The 25,890-nt window shown below is 36.9% G+C and overlaps 1 protein-coding gene across 1 annotated transcript in view; it reads left to right on the forward strand.

Moving 5' to 3' along the window:
* Positions 1–1,739: 1,739 nt before the first annotated feature.
* Positions 1,740–25,890, forward strand: part of Nav3 (neuron navigator 3) — a 319,139-nt gene continuing 294,988 nt past the window's right edge. Inside the window, exon 1 of the mRNA XM_029542029.1 lies at positions 1,740–2,065. Within this exon, the coding sequence (XP_029397889.1) occupies positions 1,823–2,065 (243 nt within the window). The 5' untranslated portion in view covers positions 1,740–1,822. The remainder of the gene's footprint in view (positions 2,066–25,890) is intronic.

Consider the following 25,890-nt stretch of genomic DNA (forward strand, 5'->3'; position numbering starts at 1 on the left):
CTTCTTCTTCTTCTTCTTCTTTTCCTCCTCCTCCTCCTCCTCCTCACTCTCTCTCTCCTCCTTCTCTCTCTGTCTTCATGACATTCAATTTAATGCCTCAGTATATCTCAATCAAAATTCTTTTTTGTTATCAGGGAAATTGTGGTTCCTGTTTTGACTTCTTAGTCTCACCAATAAAAACAGATGCAGAAGGAAGTTCAAAGACATTTTTATTAAAAGTGTGAAGGTGAAACACCTGGACACTCAAGCTGAAAATTCCAACAACCACAAAAAAAGAGAGAGAGAGAGAGAGAGAGGAGATGAAGAAAAAGCTGTGAATTGTAAGACAGACGTAGAGGTTAGTAAGAGAGAAATTCCAAAGTGTTTAGGAAAGTCGTGCTTAGACTTAAGAAATTGAGGATGATCTAAGTTCTGAAGGCTCCTGGTCCCAGGCTCTTTAGTCTGAGAGCAGAGGATTCTAACAGATAAATGATTGCATATGGAAATAGATGTTTCTTATTAAGAAAGAATCTCAAGATAAGAGTGGTCTAGTGAGCTGAGGAAGGAATCCTGGGAGAATATTTAAAGATGCTGACCTCTCCACTTTGAACTTGATTTTGTCCCACATGCCCCAGGTAAGGAAGGTTATTGAGCTTTCTGCAAAATGGCTTCTTTTATTTACTTCTGATATTTTTTTTTTCTGTCAGTCTCATTTCTGCCACATTTTTACAAAGCACTGACACTAAGTGTGTGCATTCCATGTGATACCAGAGGTTACTTGCACTAACACCTAATGTGCTTAGCCCCATAACTGCTGTGTGGGACATTGCTGTCCTGGGAATGGGAATACCATCATTACATTTAGAAATCACCATGCATCTAATGCCTGGCTTCCTGTGTTTACTGCAGCTTGTAACATAAGCAGGCAAGGTCTGCTGAAGGCTTCAGCTGCTGTAGCTAGCTGTCCTGTTACTCCAGTTTAGCCTGATTTCATGGGATGAAGCAGAGTGAACACCGTGGCTCCTGGCTGTCAAGAGTGAAAAATAGCTGGAAATTAGACAAACAGCTTCATTGCTGAAATTGTTTCCGGGCTAAAAGTTCTTCCAACAGCTGTTTGTTTTGGACAGTGACCGGCTTTTTTTTTTTTTTTTTTTTCTTTAGGAAGAGAATGCAGGCTGGTTATTTCTGAAGTCAGGAAGAACTCTTAGCCATCCACTATTGTGGTCTTTTGGCTTCTTTGACAACTAGGCTGAAATTGGACTGAAGGGATTTTCCTTTGTTCCCTCCTCCCCCCAACCCTGACCTCTCTCCTTTCAAAGATCAAACTCAGGCTGTTGCTGGTGTAGGGAGAAGAAAACAAAGGGAGGAACTCTATAATCCTACAGAAATGGCTCTGGAGAATTTATTTTGCAAACACTAATTTGCTGAACAGGAGGGAGGAAGGGAGGGAGGGAGAGAGGGAGGGAAGGAGGGAAAGAGAGAGAGAGAGAGAGAGAGAGAGAGAGAGAGAGAGAGAGAGAGAGAGAAGATAATCTGAACTAGCGAGACAGAGTCTCAGACTGAGAAAAAATTTTGTCTCTTCCTGAAACTTAGTTTGAAAGTTATTTGTCTGTGTGAGTTTTTTCTCTTTCTTTCTTTCTTTCTTTCTTTCTTTCTTTCTTTCTTTCTTTCTTTCTTTCTTTCTTTCTTTCTTTCTTTGTTTTTCCTCCAGATGACTGCTAGTTTTGCTTAGTAGTTTTCTTTTTTCTTTTTTTTTTTTTTCTGGAAATACTAAAGCTGGAGTCTACCAGACTGAGGTTAAGAGCATTTTCTTTGGCAACAAAAAGATACTTTTATAGAAGCCATGCCTGTCCTTGGGGTTGCCTCAAAACTGAGACAGCCAGCTGTTGGGTCAAAGCCTGTTCACGCTGCTCTTCCGATACCGAATCTTGGCATCAGCGTGTCACAGCGCTGTTCCTCGAGACCTCTGGAATTTGCTACACCGGAGCACTCAATGCTTTCTTGCCAGCTCACATTAAAATCAACCTGTGAGTTTGGACAGAAGAAAGTCCAGCAGGGAACAGCCAAGGAGATTGAAGACAGCAAGGTTAGTATTCAAGGTCACTGTAGGCATAAAAATCACAGATAAACTTCTTGTCAGTTGCAACATGAATATGTGAGAGATGGTGACACGTAGAGGAATTATGCTACAAGTAGGGGGCAGAATTATGTGAGACTGAGGATTGAACGTGGGAACTGTATTTTAATGAATAGTTGCAAAAGTCATGAACAAAATTCTGAATATCTGTATAGGATAGCCAGTATTCTTATTAATGCAACGAGTAAGTACTTATTAATATAGATACTCCTAGGTACTGCTCTTTTTTTTGGGGGGGGGGTTGAGACAGGGTTTTCTCTGTATAGTTCTGGCTGTCCTGGAAGTCACTCTGTAGACCAGGCTGGCCTTGAACTCAGAAATCAGCCTGCCTCCACCTCCTGAGTGCTGGGATTAAAGGCGTACCCACCCGGTGGTACTGCTCTATTGGTGACATTCACAGGTATAAGCAAACGGGAGCTCACTCCCATGTACATTACCTGTCAAATCCCTTGGGGGTGCCCTCTCTTTTCTCCAGACCTCCTCTGTAGGGTTTGAATGACTGATAGCTGCTTATTTTATTGTAATGTGGAGGAAAAAAAATGAAGTATTGTCCCTCTTATTACACATATGCCAGGATTTCTGTTTACAAATTGAAACGCTGCTGTTTTTCTTAATGCTGACATGGGTTTTCTTTTCTTTTTCTTTCTTTCTTTCTTTCTTTCTTTCTTTTTTTTTTTTTAACTTACTTTCTGGTATTTTGTGAGCTCTTGGGTGCTGAGCCTTCTTCAAACGTTTGCTCCAGAGGGACAGTGCTCATGTGGGCCTGTGGGAGAAGCTTTTTACTGGAGAGTCATCTTAGGCAGAGTTTCTCAACCTGTGGGTGGCGACCCCTTTCCGGAATTGATTTTATGGTTGAAGGTCACCGCAGCATCACACACTATCTTAAAGGGTGCCAGCTTTAGGAAGGATGAGAATCACTGCTCTAAACCTTCTTAAGTATCCCTTGCAGTGTAACATTAAATATAGCTTCCAGCTTTGTAAAGCTTTCCAGGTTCACCATCTCATATCTGAATTATTAGGAGATAATAGTATTTTTCTTGCTTATATGCAAATGTAAGCCAAAACAGTAATTGAGAGTGCTTTATATGGACAAACTAAGACTGTAATTGCAAAAGAGAGGCAGTCATTTTATCTAGCATATCTATTTGATTTATCTTCTTCTGTTCAAGTTTTTACACTTGGCCAAGATGTCCCTTTCTCTATAAAATCTTTGGATAGTACCTATTTTACTTGATTGTGGGTTTTTTTTTTTTTTTTTGGTCCGAAGAAATAGCTACAGAGTTTATCTTTGTCATTCCATGTTTAATTATAAACATAATATATAATATTACTATTCCATCTAGTGAAAATATAAACTAGATAAGATAGATTGATAATAGATAGATGATAGATAAATAACTAGATAGATATTAATGGATAGATAGATAGATAGACAGACAGACAGATAGACAGACAGACAGATAGATAGATGATATATAAGTACATCGATAGGTAGAATTTTTCCTGTAGAACATGATTGTTACCTTGTATGTTTGCTCAAACTTCTGCTTTGCTAAAAGGCTTTAATTTAAGACTTGGCTACTTTTTTTTTTTCAGTAGAATTTGAGTAAATCACTTTGGTTAGCAAGTCTTAATCAAGCATCTGTTATTTCTTTTTCTTCTTTTGTTTTGTGTACATTGGTGTTCTGCCTCATGTATGTCTATGTGAGGGTGTCAGATCCTCTGGAACTGGAACTACAGAGTTGTGAACTGCCATGTTGGTTCTGGGACTTGATCCCAGATCCTTTGAAAGAGGAGCCAGTGCTCCTAACCACTGAGCCATCTCTCCAATCCCAGCATCTGATATTTCACTTAAACTCCATGGCATGAAGCGCTATAGGAATAATTATGCTTGTGGGAATAATTTTACCATGCCTCTTATCAGATTTAAGACGGAAGTCTCAAACAAATATAGAGAATGCTTCTGCAGCATATTAAAGTATTTCCATGTGTTATAAAGGAACATATTTAAAATATTTTCAATTAAAGAGCAAGGGAAAATAGCAGAAACGATCAAGGTAGATATATTAGACAGAGCTAGACTTGGTTGAACACAGCAGGAAATTCAATATCACATTATAATTGGAAAACAGGGAAGACTTTTTCTCACTCAGGTGGTGAAATCTGAAGAAATATACAGTGAAGCTATGTCAGAGAGCTGGGACCTCTCCATTTTCCTATCCCCTTCCATTAGTGGCTCCAAACTTTCTGTCTTCAGAGGATTATGGAGTTCATTCTAGGAAAAAGACAAACCCCATTTCATTAAGGTTTTATGACATCCCATTGGCTTTCTTAGAGTTCTAAAACCTTATCTAGCTGTGGAAGAAACTGCAAAATGCAGCGTTTCTTCTAAACAGCTATGTGCCCATCGAAAAATTACGGGTTCCATTTCTAAGAGAAGCAAATCCTGGATAGCAACCACAATAAATGGCTGTCATTAAAAAAGCATTTATGTGGAATATGCAGCTACTCATTGCCCCAAACAGTTCTGTAATCTGATTTCAGAGGACAAATCTCTTACCATGTCAGTAAAGTCCTCAGTCCCAAATTCTTAGTCCTTGTTTCATTTTGCATTAAAATAGATGCTGCTGACCAAGTCATCCAGTCTTGAACCCTGATGCCTTTGTCTGATAATTCACATTACTCTTTCCTATCCCGTGTCTTGCAAGAGGTTAGAGATTTTATTTCACTTCATATTTGGAATTTGTCCCTGTCTACATATACTTACTCTTGGGTATTTATTTTCTGTTAGTTATTAAATAATTTCAAATTCTTTCCCTCCCATGTCTCTTCGAAATCACCCATTGAACACATCTTCCATGCCTTAATCAAGCATTCAAAAGCATCTTTCCCCTGCCTTACAATTTCTTTACTCAGGAATGCTAGCCTTCCTCCTGTTCCTGTTTGTAACTCCATCCAGCTTCCCTTTCCTGACTGTGGTCTTCTTCCTGTGTGTCTAGCACTCTTAAGACTTGGTTCTCCTATCTTAAAGAAATCACATTTGTTTTATAAGTAATGATGATGATGATGATGATGATGATGATGATGATGCTTGGTTTTAGGTTTTGAAATTAACATAATTACATTATTTTCTCCACTTTCTTTTCTTCACTCCAGTCCCTCCCATATATGCCACATGCCCTCTCTCAAGTTCATGGCCTCTCTTTCCTTAATTATTAGATTTCATTTATGCTTCATATTTTCACACACATATATATATACATATATATGTGTGTGTGTGTGTGTGTGTGTATATATATCATGTACAGTTGGAAAATGTACCATAAAGATGTCAAGGGCTGATATTTTCCTTTGATGTACTTTTTCTGACTTTTTTACTTAATCTGAATGTTCTAACCTCTCTCCTCATATGCACTTGCTTTTCAGCTCTTACTGGCTTCTTCCCTAATCCAGTACCAAGATTTTACTGTAGATTTAGAGCCTTTCCTTGCGACTATTGAGGCTAGATTTCAGAAAGAAACCTTTTGTTCCCTATACCTGCCAGTCTCTCCACAAAATAATTTCTGTATCTTTTCTAGGTTTACCATGTCATACAAATACCACTCCCTCTTTACAACTCATTCCAAATGCCATAGGAATGCTTTAAAAAGTACACATGATGGAAGTAAAATTAAAGCAAACTTACGTGCTTTTGAGAAGATCTAGAGCAATGTGAGAAAGTTAGTTATTGGTCCATGCTAATAGGAATCTCTTTCTCAGTGTTCCTACTCAGTGAGTTCAAGGATGGTGTAGGAGGAATCACTTCTTCCTCATGTGTTTATAAAGGACTTAGTCTAATACTTAAAACAAAAGCCAGTCAGATGAATTGCTTATGATGAGACACTCTAGTTTCAGGTTTAGTACATATATATGCATACATATATCTATTTATGTTATATGTAAATAATACGTTGAGCATAATTATTTAATAATTCTTTTCCTTCTTTTCAAAGTCTACAATTTTTACTTATTTCCTAGGATTTTTTTTTTGAGGTAAGGCCTAACTCTGTAGCCTTGGATAACCTATAACTCATTGTGTATACCAGGCTGGTATGGGAATCATAGCAGGCCTCTTGCCTCGGTGTCCTAGCTATATATTATATTGTTTAATGTATATTATATACTATATGTGGTATATTATATATTATATAGTTACATATTAAATACATACATATATATATATATATATATATATATATATATTTTTTTTTTCCCGATACAGGGTTTCTCTGTGTAGTCCTGGCTGTCCTGGAACTCACTTTGTAGACTAGGCTGGCCTCGAACTCAGAAATCCTCCTGCCTCTGCCTCTGCCTCCCAAGTGCTAGGATTAAAGGCATGTGCTACCACACCCAGCTTAATAATATATTTTATATTAGTATGTGTCACATTAATATACTGGTAGTAAATATATATTCATATTAGTAATATATATATATATATATATATATAACCACTATATAATATATAGTAATACATAACAAATAAATATATATGTATTACTAATGAAAAGACATTTTATGGATTTATAAGATTGTGAGAAATCTTATATGAATGGACCATTCCAAAAGGATTCAAAAGTTGTTGTGTATGTGCTGGGCATGTAGGACTGGGGTACAGAAGGGAAAAGCAGTTTTTAATGAAATAGTGTTGCAAAATGTTTAGTGGGTAAGGTGAAGTGCAGTGTCTGGAGAAAGTGGCAGTATTAGGTCCGTGGAGCGTGAGCTCATTAAGTAGCCAAGGAGAAGGCACTTACATGTCAATTGGACCCAATGACCATGGTAGGGACATTGAGATCAAGTCATGGCTGAGGGATCTGATGATAATTAGCATTATCTATAATTGCAAAAGGCTAGGTAGTGAACCAGGTGCTTCACTGGGCATCCTACTTAGTGTTCTCACTAGTTAGAAGTCACTACTATTGTCCTATTTTTGAACATGAAGAAACTGAGGTTTGGAAAGGTAAAGAGACTGACCGGATTTTCAATGATAGATTGTGGTAGAAAACAGGTTCAAAATAAAAGTTTGCAGTTCTGGGAAATGTTGATTCTTAACGAACTAAATAACTAATTAACTAACTAACAATGAAGACTTGATGAAAGAGAATATGCCAGGGAGGGGTATCTAGAGCCTTAGTGTTCACGTAGAAAATTGTCATATATTTCAGGTAGTAAACACCATTGCTATGAATTGTAAATTAGTCCTTGTCTATTTCCAAGTATTTTTTACTGTCAGGAGAGGATGATTAAGTTGACACATAGCCTCTACTGGATTATATGAGAAACAGAAATGAATAAAAGTAGCCCCAAGATGGAAATCAAGCAGCAGATGTCAACTGAGTAGATCCTGGCTCTGGCTTCCAGCTGTTTCCCTTTGCAAAGGTTCCCAGTGCTGAGGGCTGTCAGCTCTCCTGTGGGCGTGCTCAAAGGCCAGCTTTTCTAGAGCTGGCCTGCCCTGCAGCTGCAGGTCAGCCTGCAGTCTCTTAGGTAAGCTGTGCTTGCACATTCTCTTATTTGTGTCTATACAAACATCATCATTCCTTTTCATAGTTACAGCTCTTTGGTCAGTTAAGACATTAGGGATGCTTTTAATTGGCTTGTGTCTTGTTAGTAACACTGGGATAAAAAAAAATGTGGAAATAATGCTTACATTTGAACATTATCTCTACAGGCTGGAAAGTCATTTTTCATTGTAATCCGTTTATTGTCCTTGTGAAATCATTGGCAGTCTGAAACAGTTGCCTATCGTTTTGTTTTGTTTTGTGTTATAAAAAAGTCCTTATGTGTTTCATCTCATTAGCTAAACTACAAAATTAATGTTAAAAGTCATATCTGTCACATGTGTGGAATCTTGCTGTATTCTCTATATGACTCAGTCTGTTGTGTTTTTTGAGTATTTTTGGCAGTTTGCCAGTAGGTTACATTGTTTCTCTTTGGTATCATAACCATCTTTCCTTTATTGAAAAAACATCTACTAAATGTGTTATTTATAGACACATGAAGTCAATAGATATGTCATTAGTTTTTGAGCAGGGTTTTTATACTTTGTCACGTTACAGCAACATCAGCTACCATATTCAATTTGTAACATTCTATATGGAATATAATTAAGAGAACATTGTATTAGGCCCCCAAAGACATAGAGTTATGCCCAGTTCAAAGAACATAAGTAATTCTGCCTTTATGTCATCTAAAACTTTATTGAAACAAGGTGAGGTTCTGATGCAAATGTTCAGATCCCTCAAGCTGTCACATCTGGAGGATTTGGGATTATAGGCCTGTGCTGCTGACATCACTCGCCCACTTATGGGGAGCTGAGAATTTAGCTGGGACTCCTAATATACTAGGCTTGCTCTCTATGCAATGAGGTACATACCCAGAGTGATACACTTTTCAAGGGCAACTCTTTTTCTCTCGTTCTATTTCCTGACTGTGTTTCCTCCCTTATCCTGTTTCTTTCGAGTGCTCTCAGTGTTTTCCACTCCAGTTAATTCTTTGGACCAGGAATTTACATAGCTTACTATTAGTGGTATTGGGATCTGCTAGGTTTTGTTGCAAAGGTAGAAGTAGTATTCTGCAAATTGTGGAACATTTGTTAGCATTTCTTCCTCCCTCCATACACTAAATCATTGTTGTTCTCCAGCGATAGCAATCAAAATTATCTCTAAACACTGAAATGTATGAAAAGAAGACAAGAAAAGAAGACATCTGAATTCTGTTAGCAATAGTCTTTCTGGAATGTTACACATTTATTAGCAAAATGATGTTGGCAAATCAATTTATACCTGAGTCTTAGTCTTTTTAAAATAGGAGTAATAACTAACTCACAAGCTTGTTGTGCAGATTAAATAATTTTGTGTATATAATTATAGATCAAAAGAAAGTACATACTTGGCCAACATTTATTAATTCATCTAAAATAAAGGTAATAGTTTGATGTGAAATGATAACAAAGTGTTAGGACAATGGGGTATTGGCTTACTATTCACTTTTATTGAAAATTATATTTGAACCATGTCTTTTTTTCTGTCCAAGTAAACATTAGAAAAAAGAATATCTCAGAGAGAATACTGCTCGTCAGTGTATGAAATACGGTGATATTTTATAAAATGAAAGACAATTAACCAATTATAACAAATAGAAGAAGGTAGCTGTGGTTTGACGCACTGGAAGATGGCAAGAGGAGCCTTAGCGATAGTGTTGTGACTACCCTACCCTGTACAGGCTGAGAGGAGATTGGTAACTACGAAGGTAACATGTGTGAGCTTCTAGAAATGCAGTGATGAAATGAAGCAGGAAAAGATCCAAGTTAGAAGAAGGCTGGAGTTCCAGAATATGGAAGCCAGAAAATTAGATATCTTTATTCCAGAGCCAAACCCAAACACAAGCAAGAATTTCACATTAGTTAAAGAAGAGGTTTGAATTGGTTGACCCATTATCAACTACCCACATTATAGGTCTTGTAAAAACAAAACGAAACATTTTCTTTACATAAAAATGCAGATTTGTTTGAAACATTTTGAACTTTTCAACTTGTAGTATATAAAACTGATGATAATTGACACTATGAATATCTACTACATAATAGAAGATAGATATATAAACCTAATTTATTATTATTACCAGGAAGTACAGACTAATTACCATTATTAAGAAAGATACCAGGAAGCATTGGGTTACAATATAGTTTATTTGATTCTTACATCATCTCTGTTTTTTCCTTCACACCAGTGTGAAAGCAATTGTCAAAAGCAATCTTGTCCTTCACTGACTTCTTAGAGACTGGATTTTGCCAGAGGAAAAGTAGCAAAAGTTAAGGATTCATCCAAGAATATTGACTTAATCGTTGACAAGTTTCTCTCTGCTTTCTTCTTGTTTCTCAGTTCCCACTGTTGTCCTAGTATTTGTAAAAAAAAAAAAAAAAAAAAAAAAGAGAAATGCTTTCTGCTGGATTACTGATCCCTAAGGCCTGGATAAGAAATTTGATGTCCCAAGGGAGTTTTTAAAGTTGGTTACGTGGAAGGACTTGTTCTTCCCAAATTATAGAATCGTTTGTTTAAAAATATTGTAGTATTAATTAGAAAATAGGTCACTGGATGAGAGAGATAATGCACAAGAGTATCCATTCCATGGTAAAATAATATAGTATAATTTTTCAAACAAAAATGAAGAACAAAAATGAATGAAAGGAACTTGTGTCATATCTTGTTGCTATAAACTAAACACTTGAGGTGGCTAATTCCATAGTTATTCATAATGAAATATGTTAAAAATAAATTTAGATACAATAAAAATGACACTTATAATTAAGGTGATGCTGACCTCTATAATATATAGTCTCTCAGGCTCTTAGATATAACAAAATACAAATATGTAATTCACCCCTTTAATGGCTCTACACAGGCAAGGACTAACAGGCTTACATAAGATAAATCTGGCTTGGCGCATGTGTCATTTCTAATTGTAATGTTATTTAGTTTATATCTTGACTGCAGTTTCCTTTTTCTCCTCTCCTCCCAGTCCCTGTCCTGTCCTGGTGTCATGTCCCCTTTTCTGCATCACCCCATCCACTCCTCCTCCATTTCTCTTCAGGAAAGGGAAAGACTGTCCACAATAAATATCAAGCAACTATGACATATCAAATTAGCACATGCATTTACTTTTTATTTGAATTCACACATGCTTTTATGTATTTTCTGTGGTTGCTATTTAGGTAGAATATCAAAGATGTATCTTTATTATAGAAAATTATGACCTGCATGGACGAAAGCATTTCTTAAGTGGTCCAGTACCCCCAGAGCTCATGTCTCTAGCTGTATTTATAGCAGAAGATGACCTAGTCAGCCATCATTGGGAAGAAATGCCCCTTGGTCTTGCAAACTTTATATGCCCATAAAGGGGAACGCCAGGGACAAGAATTGGGAGTGGGTGGGCAGGGGAGCAGGGTGCGGGTAGGGTATAGGGGACATTCGGGATAGCATTTGAAATGTAAATGAAGAAAATATCTAATAAAATAAGTTTTTTAAAAAAAGAAATGGTTTAACAACATATGTTCACAATAGTCCTGGAAACTAGGTACAATCTAGCTTGTCTCATCTTCATGCCTCTAGACAGCAACCTGTGGGGAGAAAAAGAAAAAGAAAACAGAACAGTGAACAAGTGCTTAGCTAGTCCACTCACCACTAGGAGGTCCTTCCTTTTGTCTTATGTAGAGATGAGGGCAATACAGCCCAGGTGTGTACTCCGAAATTAAGAAAAATAGTATTTAGAGAAATTTTATTACTTAGAGATTAGCCTAAATTTCTAACTAAATCGGGTTTACAAGATTAGACAAAATTTTATGATAGATTGATCGATAGATAGATAGATCAATCGATAGATAGATAGATCAATAGATAGACTGATAGATAGATATAGGAAAAAAAAAAAAAAAAAAAAAAAAAAAACCTTCGAGAGGCTGGAGAAGATTGCTTAGCAGTAAAGAGCACTGAATGCTTTCCAGAGATCCTGAGTTCAATTCCCAACAACCACATGGTGGCTCACAAGCATCTGCAATGGAATTTGATGCCCTTTTCTGATATGTCTGAAGACAGCTATGATGTATTCATATACATAAAATAAGTAAATAGATCTTTAAAAAAAATCTTTCTAAAATGCTCAATAGTCTCTCAAAGATGGTCACACAGCTATCTTGATTTATATAGATATCTATTGAAAAGTAAAACACTACACCAGAGAAGAAACATAATTCCTAAAATAAAGCAGAGAAGGATTTGTAAGTTATCCAGGGTTTTGAACTTGACAGCGTACATAAAGTTGATAAAGACTTTTGCCGAGAATTCTCGTATACAAAGCTCACTGTGGTCCCCTGTCTTCTCTGGCTATTTCCACAGTGTGACTCTGCTGACTGCCTTTTATTGCTTGTGTTCCAACCTGCCAATCCACATAGATATCCAGAAGTTGCTCTTGGATGAGACGATCAATCCTATGTCCAGTACACAGGCTTTAGAATTCTTCTGTTGTTGGTACTGGGAACTCTCCATTAGAAATAGAATCTAGGCAGCCAAGAAAGTGTGAGATCTGGATTTTGAAAGTGGAGTTTATAGAGCCTGAGTAGAGTGAGATATCCCAGTGAGAAGGCATTATTTGTTGTTTTCTGTGTCTTGGTATGCGGGTGGCTACGCAGTTGTATAACAGACATTTGACCCTTGGTTTGGAAGCATCTTGTGACTTCTGGTAGGACACTGATAATCATTTCCAAGAAGGCATTGAAAGGGAATAGGGAAAGGAGTCATTGAAATAGACTCACCACTGGTATTGAAAGAAGAAAGTCATGCTATAATCCTTTTAGACTGCAGAAAGAATTTACAAAGAACAGTATTCAGAACACCTCATTTGAATAGTGAGATGGATTCTGAATGATGTAACTTGTGTCTACAGTGTGTTGTAAACAAAGTTTGTATTGAATTCTGATATATTATTGGCATGTATGCCATGGTAACAGAGGGGGAAGTGGGAGGCAGTAAGGAGACCAGCACAAGGCAGAGGGTGCTGGAGGAGGGCCCTGTGGGGAGGGGCAAGCATAAACAATATATAGGACTGGGGGTGAAATTCAGCAGCATGCTTATATTGCATGCAAACACACACACACACACACACACACACACACGTGCACGCGCACATACACACACGCACACACACGCACACACAACAACAACAGCAGCAGCAAATAAGAAAAACACAAAACAAAACACACCAAAAACAAAAACAAACCCACTGGGTTTCATCCCTAAGACAGTTTGTGAGGCAGGTTTGTGATCCCAGCAATTGGGAGGCGGAGGTAGGAGGATCATTTAAAATAATAAAGCAAGATTTGGGCTAGCACGAGACCCTTTTCCAGAAACGAATGAATGAATAACCATATCCATATGAAATTGTCACAATGAAGCCCGTTTGTATATTAAACAAACTATTGGGGTTTTGGTGGGTTGGTTTGTTTTTTTGTTTTTTCAGTCTCATAGATGTTTAAGTGAAATGGACACCCTTATATCGTAGGTTGGTTCAAGGGAAATTGACTACTTTTTAATCTTCTAAATAATAGAGATTATATATTTGTTTCTGAATTCTTAGGTTTTAATATCTTTCTCTGCCTTTATTGATTTCCTAGAGTATTGTCTTCTTATCAAAATGTATGCTATCATTTTGTCCCATTTTGAACATTTATGCCAGAATTCTTTTCTCCTTAAGCCATTTATTTTTTATTTTTTGGATATTTTCTTTATTTACATTTCAAATGTTATCCCCTTTCCCGGGTTTCCCTCCCCTAGAAACCCCCATCCTATCCCATCTCCCCTGCTTCTATGAAGGTGTTCCCCCATCCACTCACCCACTCCGGCCTCCCTGCCCTTGAAGTCCCCTATACTAGGGCATCGAGCCTTCACAGGATCAAGATCAAGGGCCTCTCCTCCCTTTGATGCCAGTCAAGGCCATCCTCTGCTACATATGCAGCTGGAGCCATGGGTCCCTCCATGTGTACTCTCACTTTTTATTGCCATTTCTTTCTTGATCTGGTGGGCTTCTTGATGTCTCGCTGTCATTCTGGTTCTTCCCATGAGGACAGGCTGGTCATCCTCTCCAAGACTGTATTCACAGTTCTATTTCTTTCAGATTTGATCTCGACCTTTTATAGTCTATAAAAGATATTCTTCAGTAAATACAAATCCTTGTATTTACTGCTGCATGGATCCTTGGTGTCTTTTCTTGACTCTGTTCACTGCTTATCCAGTATTTAGGACTGTCCACGTGTGTTTGTTACATGCTTATTCAGGAGATTTGCCTTCTGGATTTGCAATAAATCTTTCATAGGCGCACTTATATTTTATTTTATAACAAATTTCTGAAAGTTCTATTTTAGATTTAGCTATTGTATTCTTACCTTACATTTCTATATAAGACTAACTTAATGATTATTTAATTAATCTATTAAATCTTTGTTTATGGAAGAAGAATGTATTCGTGAATATATTAATCTATAATACATGCTTATTTGTGTCGTGTAATATGAAGAGTGTCTGTTAAGGCAGCAGTAGCAACATCAGAGATTCCTAATCTTCTAGTCCTAAGGCCTGAATGTTCCTTTCATAGTTCCTGAAATTCATTAGACAATTTACAAAACAAATCTTAGGCCAGGAGTTTAATACAATAGTATTTTCGATGCCATAGATTGTTTTCTCTGCTTCTTCTGCAGCTGTACACTGAGAAGAGGAATTTTTGTTTTGTTTTGTTTTCCTTCAATAAGCATGCTGTTTCTCTATAGGACAGACAGGATGTGGCCTGGGAGAAAGTCCATTCTTTAACAATAGACTATTGACGGAAAGCTGGGGGAGTGCAAAGAGGAAGAGACGATTTGTCTACACCTAAAATTATCAGAGGCACTTGTTTACATGATAATATTAGATTCTAAGAATCTGTTTTTTTTTTTCTTTTAATGTCACCCATGTGCCTTATCTGTTTCAATTGACTATGGAAAACTCTCTTCAATATAATAAGAATATTTTCTTTTTAATTCAGGGAGAGAATTGTAGCACATATTGTCTAGAGAAACCAGACAGGTGCTAAATTCCTCACACCAATATAAAACATTTCTCTAACCACTGTGTATGTTATGCCATCCTATGGAGTAACGCTCATATGAATCAAAATGAGATCATTGAAAGGTTGGAGAGCATGGAGGGAGGGAGACCTGTGGACAGGATGAAAGGTTGGAGAGCATGGAGGGAGGGAGACCTGTGGACAGGATGAAAGGTTGGAGAGCATGGAGGGAGGGAGACCTGTGGACAGGATGCTTTGGAGGAAAGAAGAGTCTGTTTTCATTAAAAGGGAAAGAGAGAGAAAGAGAGAGAGAGAGAGAGAGAGAGAGAGAGAGAGAGAGAGAGAGAGAGAGAGAGAGAGAGAGAGAGAGAGAAAGAAAAACAATGAGAAACAAAGAAAGAAAGGAAGGCTGGAAAGACAAATTACAACTAAAAGGTAACAGTTTGTATCATTCAGCAGAAAAGGTTTTCCCTGGAAGAATGAGTGAAGAATACCAGGCTTCTAGACGTTCTTTACAGTTCCTACTGCAGGGTGTTTTCTCATTTGATCTGTATGAGAAAAAAATGTCTCAAGAGTATGGACATCACAGGCAGTGATGTCTCTCTTTCTCCTGCAGCCTTGGTCAAAATAGCAATTATATTTTGGTTAAATTTTATAATTTAAAGAGTTGTGATAAAACCTCAGATTTCTTATCGCGACGTTCACTCTACTGTAAATGTACCTTTTCATTCCTTTCCAGAGGCAGAGTTTCCATATAGACTCTCACGGCACAGACCTTTATGGCACATCTAAGTTGGTGTGGTTAGCATCCAGCTGAAAGAAGAGCTAGGCTCAAACTCGGGTCTCTCTCCCCTTTTCTCTCTTCTCTTCAAATGTTGCTGTGTACAACTTTTGTTAAGTGTCTTGACACCTGGGTCTCCTTGGGGACACATTGTTACTCGCCAAAGAACTTGGCAGTGTGTGTTTCCTGTTGGGGGACAAGTTTTCACTTAGAGTGTAGTTTTAGAGGCACAGGCTTAACTGCCACATGAACAAAGTAGCAAAGATGGCCTTCTCATGAGCATAATGCAATTTCAGAGTTCAGACCAAAGGATGAGCCTCTAAGAGCAGACGTGAGGAAGGCTGAGGAAGGCGTAGGTCTAGGTGTGGGTCTTTTTTCAGTCTGTTCCAGCGAACAACAGTTGGGTTTCCTGGCAATGCGTTAATGGAATGACTGGTTTCTTTTTCTAAGCTGTGTCTCAGACAGAGAGGAAGAAGGAACCAAGTGGATTGTGTAACTTTATAAATAGAAAACAGCCCCGTTGAAATAACAAGAGCACTCCGAGTGAAGGCAAGTTTTGCTACTAGCTGTGAAATTAGGCGGCAGACTGAATATAAGAGTCATCCCGTGGAGCAGCTTCTGGGGTTGGCCTGGAACTACTGGATGGAAAGCATCCACCAAACGTCTTTATTGTGCTTCACTGTATTTCAAGTGTTTTAGTCCAGATAAATCAAGACCTTTCTCTGCTGGATATTGTCTAGTTGCAGACATAGGAAGCTTGTCTTCCACTACAAATATTGAATAACGAGCTCATATGTTTTTCAGTATGGCTCATAACTTAAGAAGTATCTGGAACATTTATACTGGCAGAAACAAAGGATAGAGTGCTAGCTAGCTATCTTAGCTTCTATAGAAGAAGTCCTTCACTGTCTTTGCTAGCACTGTGTGGAGCAGGAGCTGATTCAACTCCATTGTCCTTTCATGTTAGCTCATCAATTCTCATCGTCTGGTTTGTGATTCCTAATGGGGCTCAAATGACTCTTTCATAGGGGGTCACATATCCTATATGCGGCATATCAGATATTTATATATTTGCTATGATTCATAACAGCTGTGAACCTAAAGTGATGAAATAGTGCTGAAAATAATATTACAGTTGGGTAGAGAGGGTAATAATATCATGAAGAACTGTATTAAAGGACTGCAACATTAGGAAGGTTGAGAACCATTGCTTTAGATTCTAGGCACTTATAAGAAGAGAGAAATCCATACTGAAGGTCATGAAAGCAATGTTTTCAAGCAAGCACATCCGACTGACAGGTAGAAGGAGAGATCATGCTACTTGCTCCATGGTCAGTATTTAGAAACTGTAAATTTTAAGTCTTCAGAAATCTTGGACTTTTGTGGTATACCTTTCAGAGACATTATTAGACAAATAGGCAATGATCTCACCAATTAGTCAAGCCTCACTTGACCTGGTGAAAAAAATGAAATTTCACATTTAAACTCACCTTTAATGAGTGGCTTGCTTAATTCATGTTTATGTCTCACAAGAGTCCCTAGCACAGTGTCTTAAATATGGCTAACAACTGAAGCATATTTGTTGAAGAAAGAAAGGTGACACTGATTTTTATATTATTCCGTTGATAGGTGGTTTGTTTCTTGCCTCCTTCAAAATGTTTACCCTTAGACGCTACTTTATTTTTCATGGTTGTGGATGCCACCTGTGCCATTTATGCATAACAGCAATCCAGCGTATCATGGTTTAGGCTTTCATGTGTTAGAAATAATAATCCATCCAGAGCAAAACTTCCCCAGCTCACTGGTGGTCACAGCTGTCTGAAGGTATAAGTCACAAACTGGAGAATAATGAAGACGGAAGGGATTCCAGAGAAGCTTCTAGTACAAGTCTCCTTTTTATGCCCAGGTAAAACGAAAACTTAGCAGGTTTGAATGAGTCATCTGAAAGCTGTTACTTGAAAACTAATTTTTTTTTAAGTTTTCTTTATTGCCCATGTATGCTTCCAGTGTATCTATGGGCAAAATTTGTGCTTCAGCACGTGTGCTGTGGAGTGAACAGGAAGGGGACAGAGCGACCCTGCGCAGTCAGTTCTCCCTCTCTTCCTTTATGTGCATTCTAGGGATTGATTTGAGGTAGTTTACGAATAGTAAGTACCGAGGCTTACACGACAAACTACCTGCCTGATACTCCATGGTCCCCAAATTTTGTCATTTTTAAAGGTAAACATGTGCGCTTCTATGTCTGCATTTTAAACGTGGCTATAAAAGCCAATGTTATAGCCTGTCTTATTAAGAACTCTTATTTGGCCGGGCAGTGGTGGTGCATACCTTTAATCCCAACTCTAGGGAGGCAGAGGCAGGCAGATCTCTGAGTTCAAGGCCAGCCTGGTCTACAGAGTGAGTTCCAGGACAGCCAGGGCTACACAGAGAAACTCTGTCTCTAAGTAACAAACAAACAACTCTTACTTAACGTTTTTCTGTCTGCCATGCTTAGAAAATATTACTTCAATGGTCTAGGTAAGTCCCAGAGTCTTCAAGAAGCTGATCAGATCCTTGTGCTGAAGAATGAGTACTGTTTTAGGTATGCTCAAGACATATTCTAACATACAAGCTTGTCTGGGCATTCTTTGTTTCCCTTCTCAAGATGATCTATTCATAACACTCATGTTTCTGGCTGTGGGAGTTTTATGAATATTGATAAAGAGCTCATTCTCTTTAGTAATATATGATTGAATTTTTCCGTTACAAATCTGTAATTTCCTGAAGTGTAGCAAATTCAACAAATTATGTTATAAATTGTATTATTTAAAGGCTTTAAGATACACTGTTCCTATCATACAGATCTTTCACTTCCTTAGTTAGAGTCGCACCAAGGTATTTTATATTATTTGTGACTATTGTGAAGGGTGTTGTTTCCCTAATTTCTTTCTCGTCCTGTCTGTCCTTCGTGTAGAGGAAGGCCACTGATTTGTTTGAGTTAATTTTCTATCCAGCTACTGCACTGAAGCTGTTTATCAGGTTTAGGAGTTCTCTAGTGAACTTTTTAGGGTCACTTATGTATACCACCATATCATCTGCAAATAATGATATTTTGACTTCTTCCTTACCAATTTGTATCCCCTTGATATCCTTTTGTTGTCAGATTGCTCTGGCTAGGACTTCAAGTACTATATTGAATAGGTAGGGAGAAAGTGGGCAGCCTTGCCTAGTCCCAGATTTTAGTGGGATTGCTTCAAGTTCCTCTCCATTTAGTTTGATGTTGGCTATTGGTTTGCTGTAGATTGTTTTTATTATGTTTAGGTAGGGGCCTTGAATTCCCAATCTTTCCAAGACTTTTATCATGAAGGGGTGTTGGATTTTGTCAAATGCTTTCTCAGCATCTAACGAGATGATCATGTGGTTTTTGTCTTTGAGTTTGTTTATATAGTGGATTACATTGATGGATTCCTTATATTAAACCATCCCTGCATCCCTGGGATGAAGCCTACTTGGTCATGAGGGATGATCATTTTGATGTGTTCTTGGATTTGGTTTGTGGGGATTTTATTGAGTATTTTTGCATCAATATTCATAAGGGAAATTGGTCTGAAGTTCTCTTTCTTTGTTGGATCTTTGTGTGGTTTAGGTATCAGAGTAATTGTGGCTTAGTAGAATGAATTGGGTAGAGTACCTTCTGTTTCTATTTTGTGGAATACTTTGAGGAGAGAATTAGGTCTTCTTTGAAAGTCTGATAGAACTCTGAACTTTTATTTCTGTTGACAGTCATTGCATGTCCTTTACAAGACTATAGGCCTTGTCATACCACCAGCTTTGGAAACTAAATTCCTTTCAGCATCACTTCAAGAAATATATTATGATACTAGATATACCTAGATTCAGACACACAAGAAGAAAGAGAGAGAGAGAGAGAGAGAGAGAGAGAGAGAGAGAGAGAGAGAGAGAGGTGTTGCTTATAATTGAACCCTTAACTTTTGAAATACTAGTCAGTTTCATGATTGACCTACAGCCACAGACACAGAATCTCACCTAATGGTGACTTGTCATTTTCCCTTGAGTGTCAGTTCCACAGAGGTAAGGGACACTGCATTATGGTCCTCCAGCTACTAAGTACAAATGGATCCAAACTCTTCTCAATTGTTACTCTAATCTGAGGCTTTTATTAGTACTTTTATTTTAAATAATTAATTAAAAATTAATCCTGGACCTGGTCCCAAGAGAATAAACATATCAAACATCTTGGGTTTCTTTAACTTCCATTTATTTCGATAAACCCTTTCCTAATCTTTCCATTTTCACACTGTTTCAAATATTACTTATCTTTGCTTCATTTTTCTGAACACTCCATCTTTCATCATCTGCATGAGATTTTATAGTAAGATTTTGTCCTCAACTCCAAAGATTAGGCATTTGATGAGTAAAGGGTGCTTTTGAATTTAGAAAATTTGAAAACCTTACTTTCAAGGCTGCTTTATTTGTATGGGCCTAAAACATTTAATATTGATCAATGAATTAGATTTTCTAAGTTGAATTCTTTTCTTTATTGTCTCAGTGGATAGAGGAATTATGGGTCACCTAAGAAAAAGAGCTAAAAGGGAACAAATAGTGTTGGATGATTTCAGAAATGCAATGCCACAAAATATAACCATATAGAGAATATATAACCATGGTATGGTAACATCTTCAAATAATTGTATTTCGTTGAATGTTCTGGTTTTTAAAAAATATTTTAGTATGAGTGATTTCCTGAAAGATAATAAACAACCAACAATAATATCTTCCTTCTCTTAAGTGCTAGCCAGAACAGCTGAATATATAAAGTGCTTTCTCATTGGTCTTCATGCGGGCTTGCTTGAAAGACATGGGAAATTAAAGTATAAAGATGCCAAATAACAATAAGATAAATCATATACTTCCAGTTCTATAATTTCCATTGATATAACATGAATTATTGCTTCCATAGTAATACAGTAGCAGGAATTAAGCAACAGCTGCCTTTAGGAACACAAATACTATCTAACTTTTGCAATATAACACAGCTTTCTAAATATAAGATATATGTAATCAGTCTATCAGAGCCCATGTATGACGATGGAGAGACACAACTCAAAATAACTTAAGGTCAAAATATCTACCAAATAAGGCCTCATAAAGCACATGTTTCCCGTAAGTTCATAACGGTGCTTTGTAAAATACTTAGCCTGTTTTAAACATTTAGAATATATATTAATGTTTAATACACACATACACTAAAAGTGTATCAATGGTAAGAGCTGATGGATTTTCAATAAAGGAATACACCTGTGAAACAAATACAGAAAAGGAAACAGATATTTGCAATTTCTGAAATGGACAATTAATTACAGTTTAGATTATTTTTACATGCACACACACACACACACACACACACACACACACACACACACAAAATCACATGCACATATGTATTCCTCTGTATAATTTTCCCATAGTGTATATTTATTCTGTCAAATGGATGGAGTATAATTTTCTGACTTTATGAAAAGTGATGCTGTGAACCACACTGCCATTCTTTTGTGACTTAAGAACCAGTATTAGATGCAGAAATATGTAGGAGTGAAATTGATAGCCATTTGGAAATGAATTTGCTCAGGCTTGCTGGTTGTTTTCCGCATCTGTTCTAACGAATGGCTTTCTAACCATATGCAATGCATCTCTAGCTGTTCCTGTCTAGGCACTCGGTCACCCATTCCTGTTACATCAGAGACATAGGGACTGTGTGGGATTTACTGTAGTTGAGAGCTACAATTTCGTGACAACTAAAGGAATTGATCCTTTTTCTCTAATTTAATCTATCTCTGAAAATTCCTCAATATTATATACTTTTTTGTTGTTTTTGTTGTTGTTGTTTTCTTTTGCCAGCTGCCAATGCTAAAGACTGTGAATCTACTTTCCCAAATAATTTAAAGAATGTAGTTTGTTTATATTATGGATATGAGCTTCACGGGGTATTTATTTCACAAGTTATTTTAATATAAGTTTTCAATTAATGTACTATCTGTTCATAATCAGGCTATTTGTAATTATCAGGATATAGTATATCAGAAGGTATATATATTTACTTATACTAATAAAGAAAATTATTTCTCAATAATTTCCATTTGTTGATGGCCATCATTACCCATGTCTTGTTAGATTTAGTAGTGTACAAATGGGATTAAAAGCCAGAGTTGATGTTAGAAACCAGAAATATTTTTTAAAAAATAATTTTTTAGCCTAGATATGCAATTCAATCTCAGTGGTCAGTTCTTGTCTATCATTCCTAAGACCCTAAATTGAATTTGCAGCTCTTCAGCTTCATACTCACAATACACACACACTCACACACACACACACACACACACACACACACACACACACACACACACACACACACACNCACACACACACACACACACACACACACACACACACACACAAACACACACACACTGACCCTTTCAGCACACGTTGCCATACACGGTGCTAGGGAAATGAAATAACCTCATTTTATACTTTTCTTTACTAAAAGAGACTTCCTGCTATTCCATACACTGCATGAATTTTAGAGCCTTCGTTTGGGTTAGTTCTTTTAGACAGAGACAAATTAGCTACTAACGTTTCAAAGTTAAAATTAAGAATTAATAAAAGAGAAATTTCCAAGTGATGTCTTGCCAGAAGAAGCAATGGTTGTGCTTGTCTCTTCAACTGGAAGACAGTCTATTTCTTAAGAGTCGTTGAAGGGGATTGCAACCCCGTAGGAAGAGCAACAGTATCAACTAACCGGAGCCTTCAGAGCTCCCACCAACCAAAGACTATACATGGGTGGGTCCATGGCTCCTTCCATACAAGTAGCAAAGGATTACCTTATCTGCCACTGATGGGAGGGGAGGTACTTGTTCCTATGGAGGCTTGATACCAAAGCATAGGGTGATGCTAGAGCAGTGAGGTGGGAGTGGGTGGGTGGGTGGGTGGGTGGGGGAGTACCCTTTTAGAAGCAACAGGGAGGAGGATGGGATGGGGGTCTTGTGGAGGGGAGACTGGAAAGGAGACAACATTTGAAATGTAAATAAATAAAATAATCAGTTTTAAAAAAGAAAAATACAAATGGCCAACAAATCTAACAGTCTTCATCTTTAATAACAAATAATGTATGTATCTGGAAAAAAAAGAGTCAGCAACTTTATTATATTTTTGGTTATGCTTCTTAGCATACTGAACTAAAACAAATATGAGTAAATCCATAAATGACATAAAGATGATTGTCAAAGAGGTGTCTCCCATATTTTTAGTAAATTTTTGAATAGAGAAAACTTGCTGGCCATTAGACACTGTGTTTTAACAAGATTTCATGGTTAAAGATACTTTTCTTGATATAGGTAGATAAAGGGGGAAGAACAAAAAGCTGGAGTGAACTTCATAATCATGTGTGTTTTGTGTGGGCTGAACATGCAAAGATGCTTTGGAATACTTGAAGATGAATGCTCAAAAGCATTGGTGCGAGATTTCATAGATGGATATCGCTACTTTTAGAGTCCAGTTTTTTTAATTTCCAAAGTTATCTCCTTCTCAACCGTGCCGTCTATTCTTAGTTTCTTTCTACATTTTTATCCCATATGAGCTTTCAGATCTTTGTGCTTATACGTTTGATATGGAGTGAAGAGGAATACCAAAAGATTGCCTCTAACATTATGTATATAACAACACCTTTAAAGCCCTGTTGTTAATTCTATTTCAAGAAATAAATAAATAAACAAGATTCTGTCGGCCTTGGCTATCCATGTTTTTTGTATATTCTTATCCTTTGTTTTTATGTGATTGTTTAAGCCTGAAAATAAACAACACTTTCTGACATGATGACAGGGTGAAAATTTGGAGGAGCTGTTGAAAAAGAGCTCATGCTCTTAAGTCTTGAGGACAGTGGGTTTGTTTTTCACCCACAATATACCCCTGCTAAGGTGCATCATCTTTGTTATGATACCAGCCATTACACATCAGAAATACAATTCCAGTTTCATGAGGTTCCATTAATTAATTCTTGACCTTAGTGCCTAAACCATTGGTCTTCTATTCAGGAAGTTGTCTCCTGTACCAATGAGTTCAAAGTGATTCCCCACTTTCTGTTCTATTACATTTAGTGTATATGGTTTTATGCTGACGTCTTTGATCCATTTGGACTTGAGTTTTGTGAGAGGTGATAAATATGGTTCTGTTTACATTCTTCTACATGTTGACGTCCTGTTAACCAGTACCATTTGTTGAAGATACTCTCCCTTTTCCACTGTATGGTTTTGGCCTCTTTGTCAAAAATCAAGTGTTCTTAGGTATGTGGGTTTATTTCTGGGAATTCTATTTGATTCCACTGATTCACCTATCTGTCTCTATACCAATACAATGCAGTTTTTAATCACTATTTCTCTGTAGTATAGCTTGAAGTTGGGGATATTGACACCTCCATAAGTTCTTTTATTTTCCAGGAATGTTTTAGCTATCCTGGGTTTTCTGTTTTTCCATATGAAGTTGATAATTGCTCTTTCAAGATTTGTGAAAAATTGTGTTGAAATTTTGATGAGGATTTCATTGAATCTATAGGTTGCTTTTGGTAATGTGGCTAGTTTCACTATGTTAATCCTATCTGTCCGTGAGCAAGGAAGGTGTGTGTGTTTGTGTGTGTGTGTGTGTGTGTGTGTGTGTGTGTGTGTGTGTGTGTGTGTGCGCGCGCGCAAGAGACAGAGAGACAGAGACAGAGAGACAGAAAGAGAGAGAGGCTATGGTGTTGGGATTCTCCCTTCTTAGAAGATAAGGGAAGGGGAACTGGAAGAAGAGGGGGAGCCCATATTGGCATATAAAGTAAAATAAATAAATAAATAATAGAAACAGGATGATTTCTCCAAATATAACTTAAAGAAACTATTTTTTATTTTCTGTATATTATGGATGTTTAACTTGGATGTCTGGATACCACATAGGTGCATTAAATCCACTGGAGCTGAAGTTATAAAAGATTTTGGCCATCATGTGTGGTACATTAGATCCAAGTCCCCTAGAAGACAAGTTAATACTCTTAACCACCGAACTATCTTACTAGCCTCCCAAAATATTATCTTTTGAACCATTTTCTAATAGGAAGAATGTTATGATTTTGAAATGCCACAATAAATGGAAAATAGTAAAACCCTTACCATTAACTTTTCTTATAGTGCTGTGAAAATTATAACATTAGAATATTTACTTTAGCGGAACCATCGCCATCTCTTTCCTAAATATTGTGTGAATATAAAATGGTATTTGAAATTGTTTCCCAGGCATTGTAGAATTGAGTCCACTATGGTCTCTGATAACCATCCCTCCAGATCTTAAGGGGCTCTACATTTTCATACTTATTTTGGGGAATAAAACAATGAGTCTGTGCTAATTGTTGAAGCTTCATTGAAAACTATCAACATTTAGCACCTGTTTTTTAAATATTAATTGAATGCTTGATTTTTTTTTTAGATTATATGCATGCATTTGAGTAATTGGAAAAATGAAAAGTTAGCCAAGGGAAATCTGAATAATGAAAGCTCTGACTCCCTGAGATCTAGATCTTTTAGATATAAAGTGTAAGTTACACTTTGAAAAGGTAGGTATCTTATTCTAGTGTCCACAATAATACAGTGCAACCCTTTAATAAATGATAACTGTTTTCAGTAACTCTAAAGTTTGGGATTTAATTCTTGGAAGAGTCACAAGACAATAGTAGAGGATACTGATGTCTCTTTGTAGTAACTAAAGTGTGAGATGGGAAATCTCAAGCTTCTTATTTGGTTAAGTTTAATTCAGCATCCATGAAAAAATATAAACCATTCTATTTACTTGTAATTATTTAGCAGTACTTGTAATAAAGCATTGATGCATTATATTTTCTTTCGGAAATTTTTTTGACTGATTAAAGCAGTGGTTCTCAACGTTCCCAATGCTATGATCCTTTAGTATAGTTCCGCATGTTGTGATGACTCCCAACCATAATATTATTTTCATTATTACTTCATAACTATACCTGTTAAGCACCACTAGGTTAAAGCATCTTTAGACATACGTAGCACTTTTTAAAAATTCCATTACAGATAACATAACAGCTTTTTGAAAAGTCTTCCTAGGAATAACTTTTACAAAATTAACAAAGTAATCCATTATATTTTAATATTTGGGAAAGCAAATATAATTTCGTTGCTTTAAAACTGGAGCTAATGGAATTGTGGACTATCACATATGCAAAATATATGATGAAAAGGGTCCACTTATGCTCCTAAGGTTCCAGGGTTAAGACACAGAGTTATACTGCTGTTTGCTTTATGTTATCAGCCAGTCT

Source organism: Mus pahari, chromosome 9, assembly GCF_900095145.1.
Source record: "Mus pahari chromosome 9, PAHARI_EIJ_v1.1, whole genome shotgun sequence".
NCBI classification, from domain to species: Eukaryota; Metazoa; Chordata; class Mammalia; order Rodentia; family Muridae; genus Mus; species Mus pahari.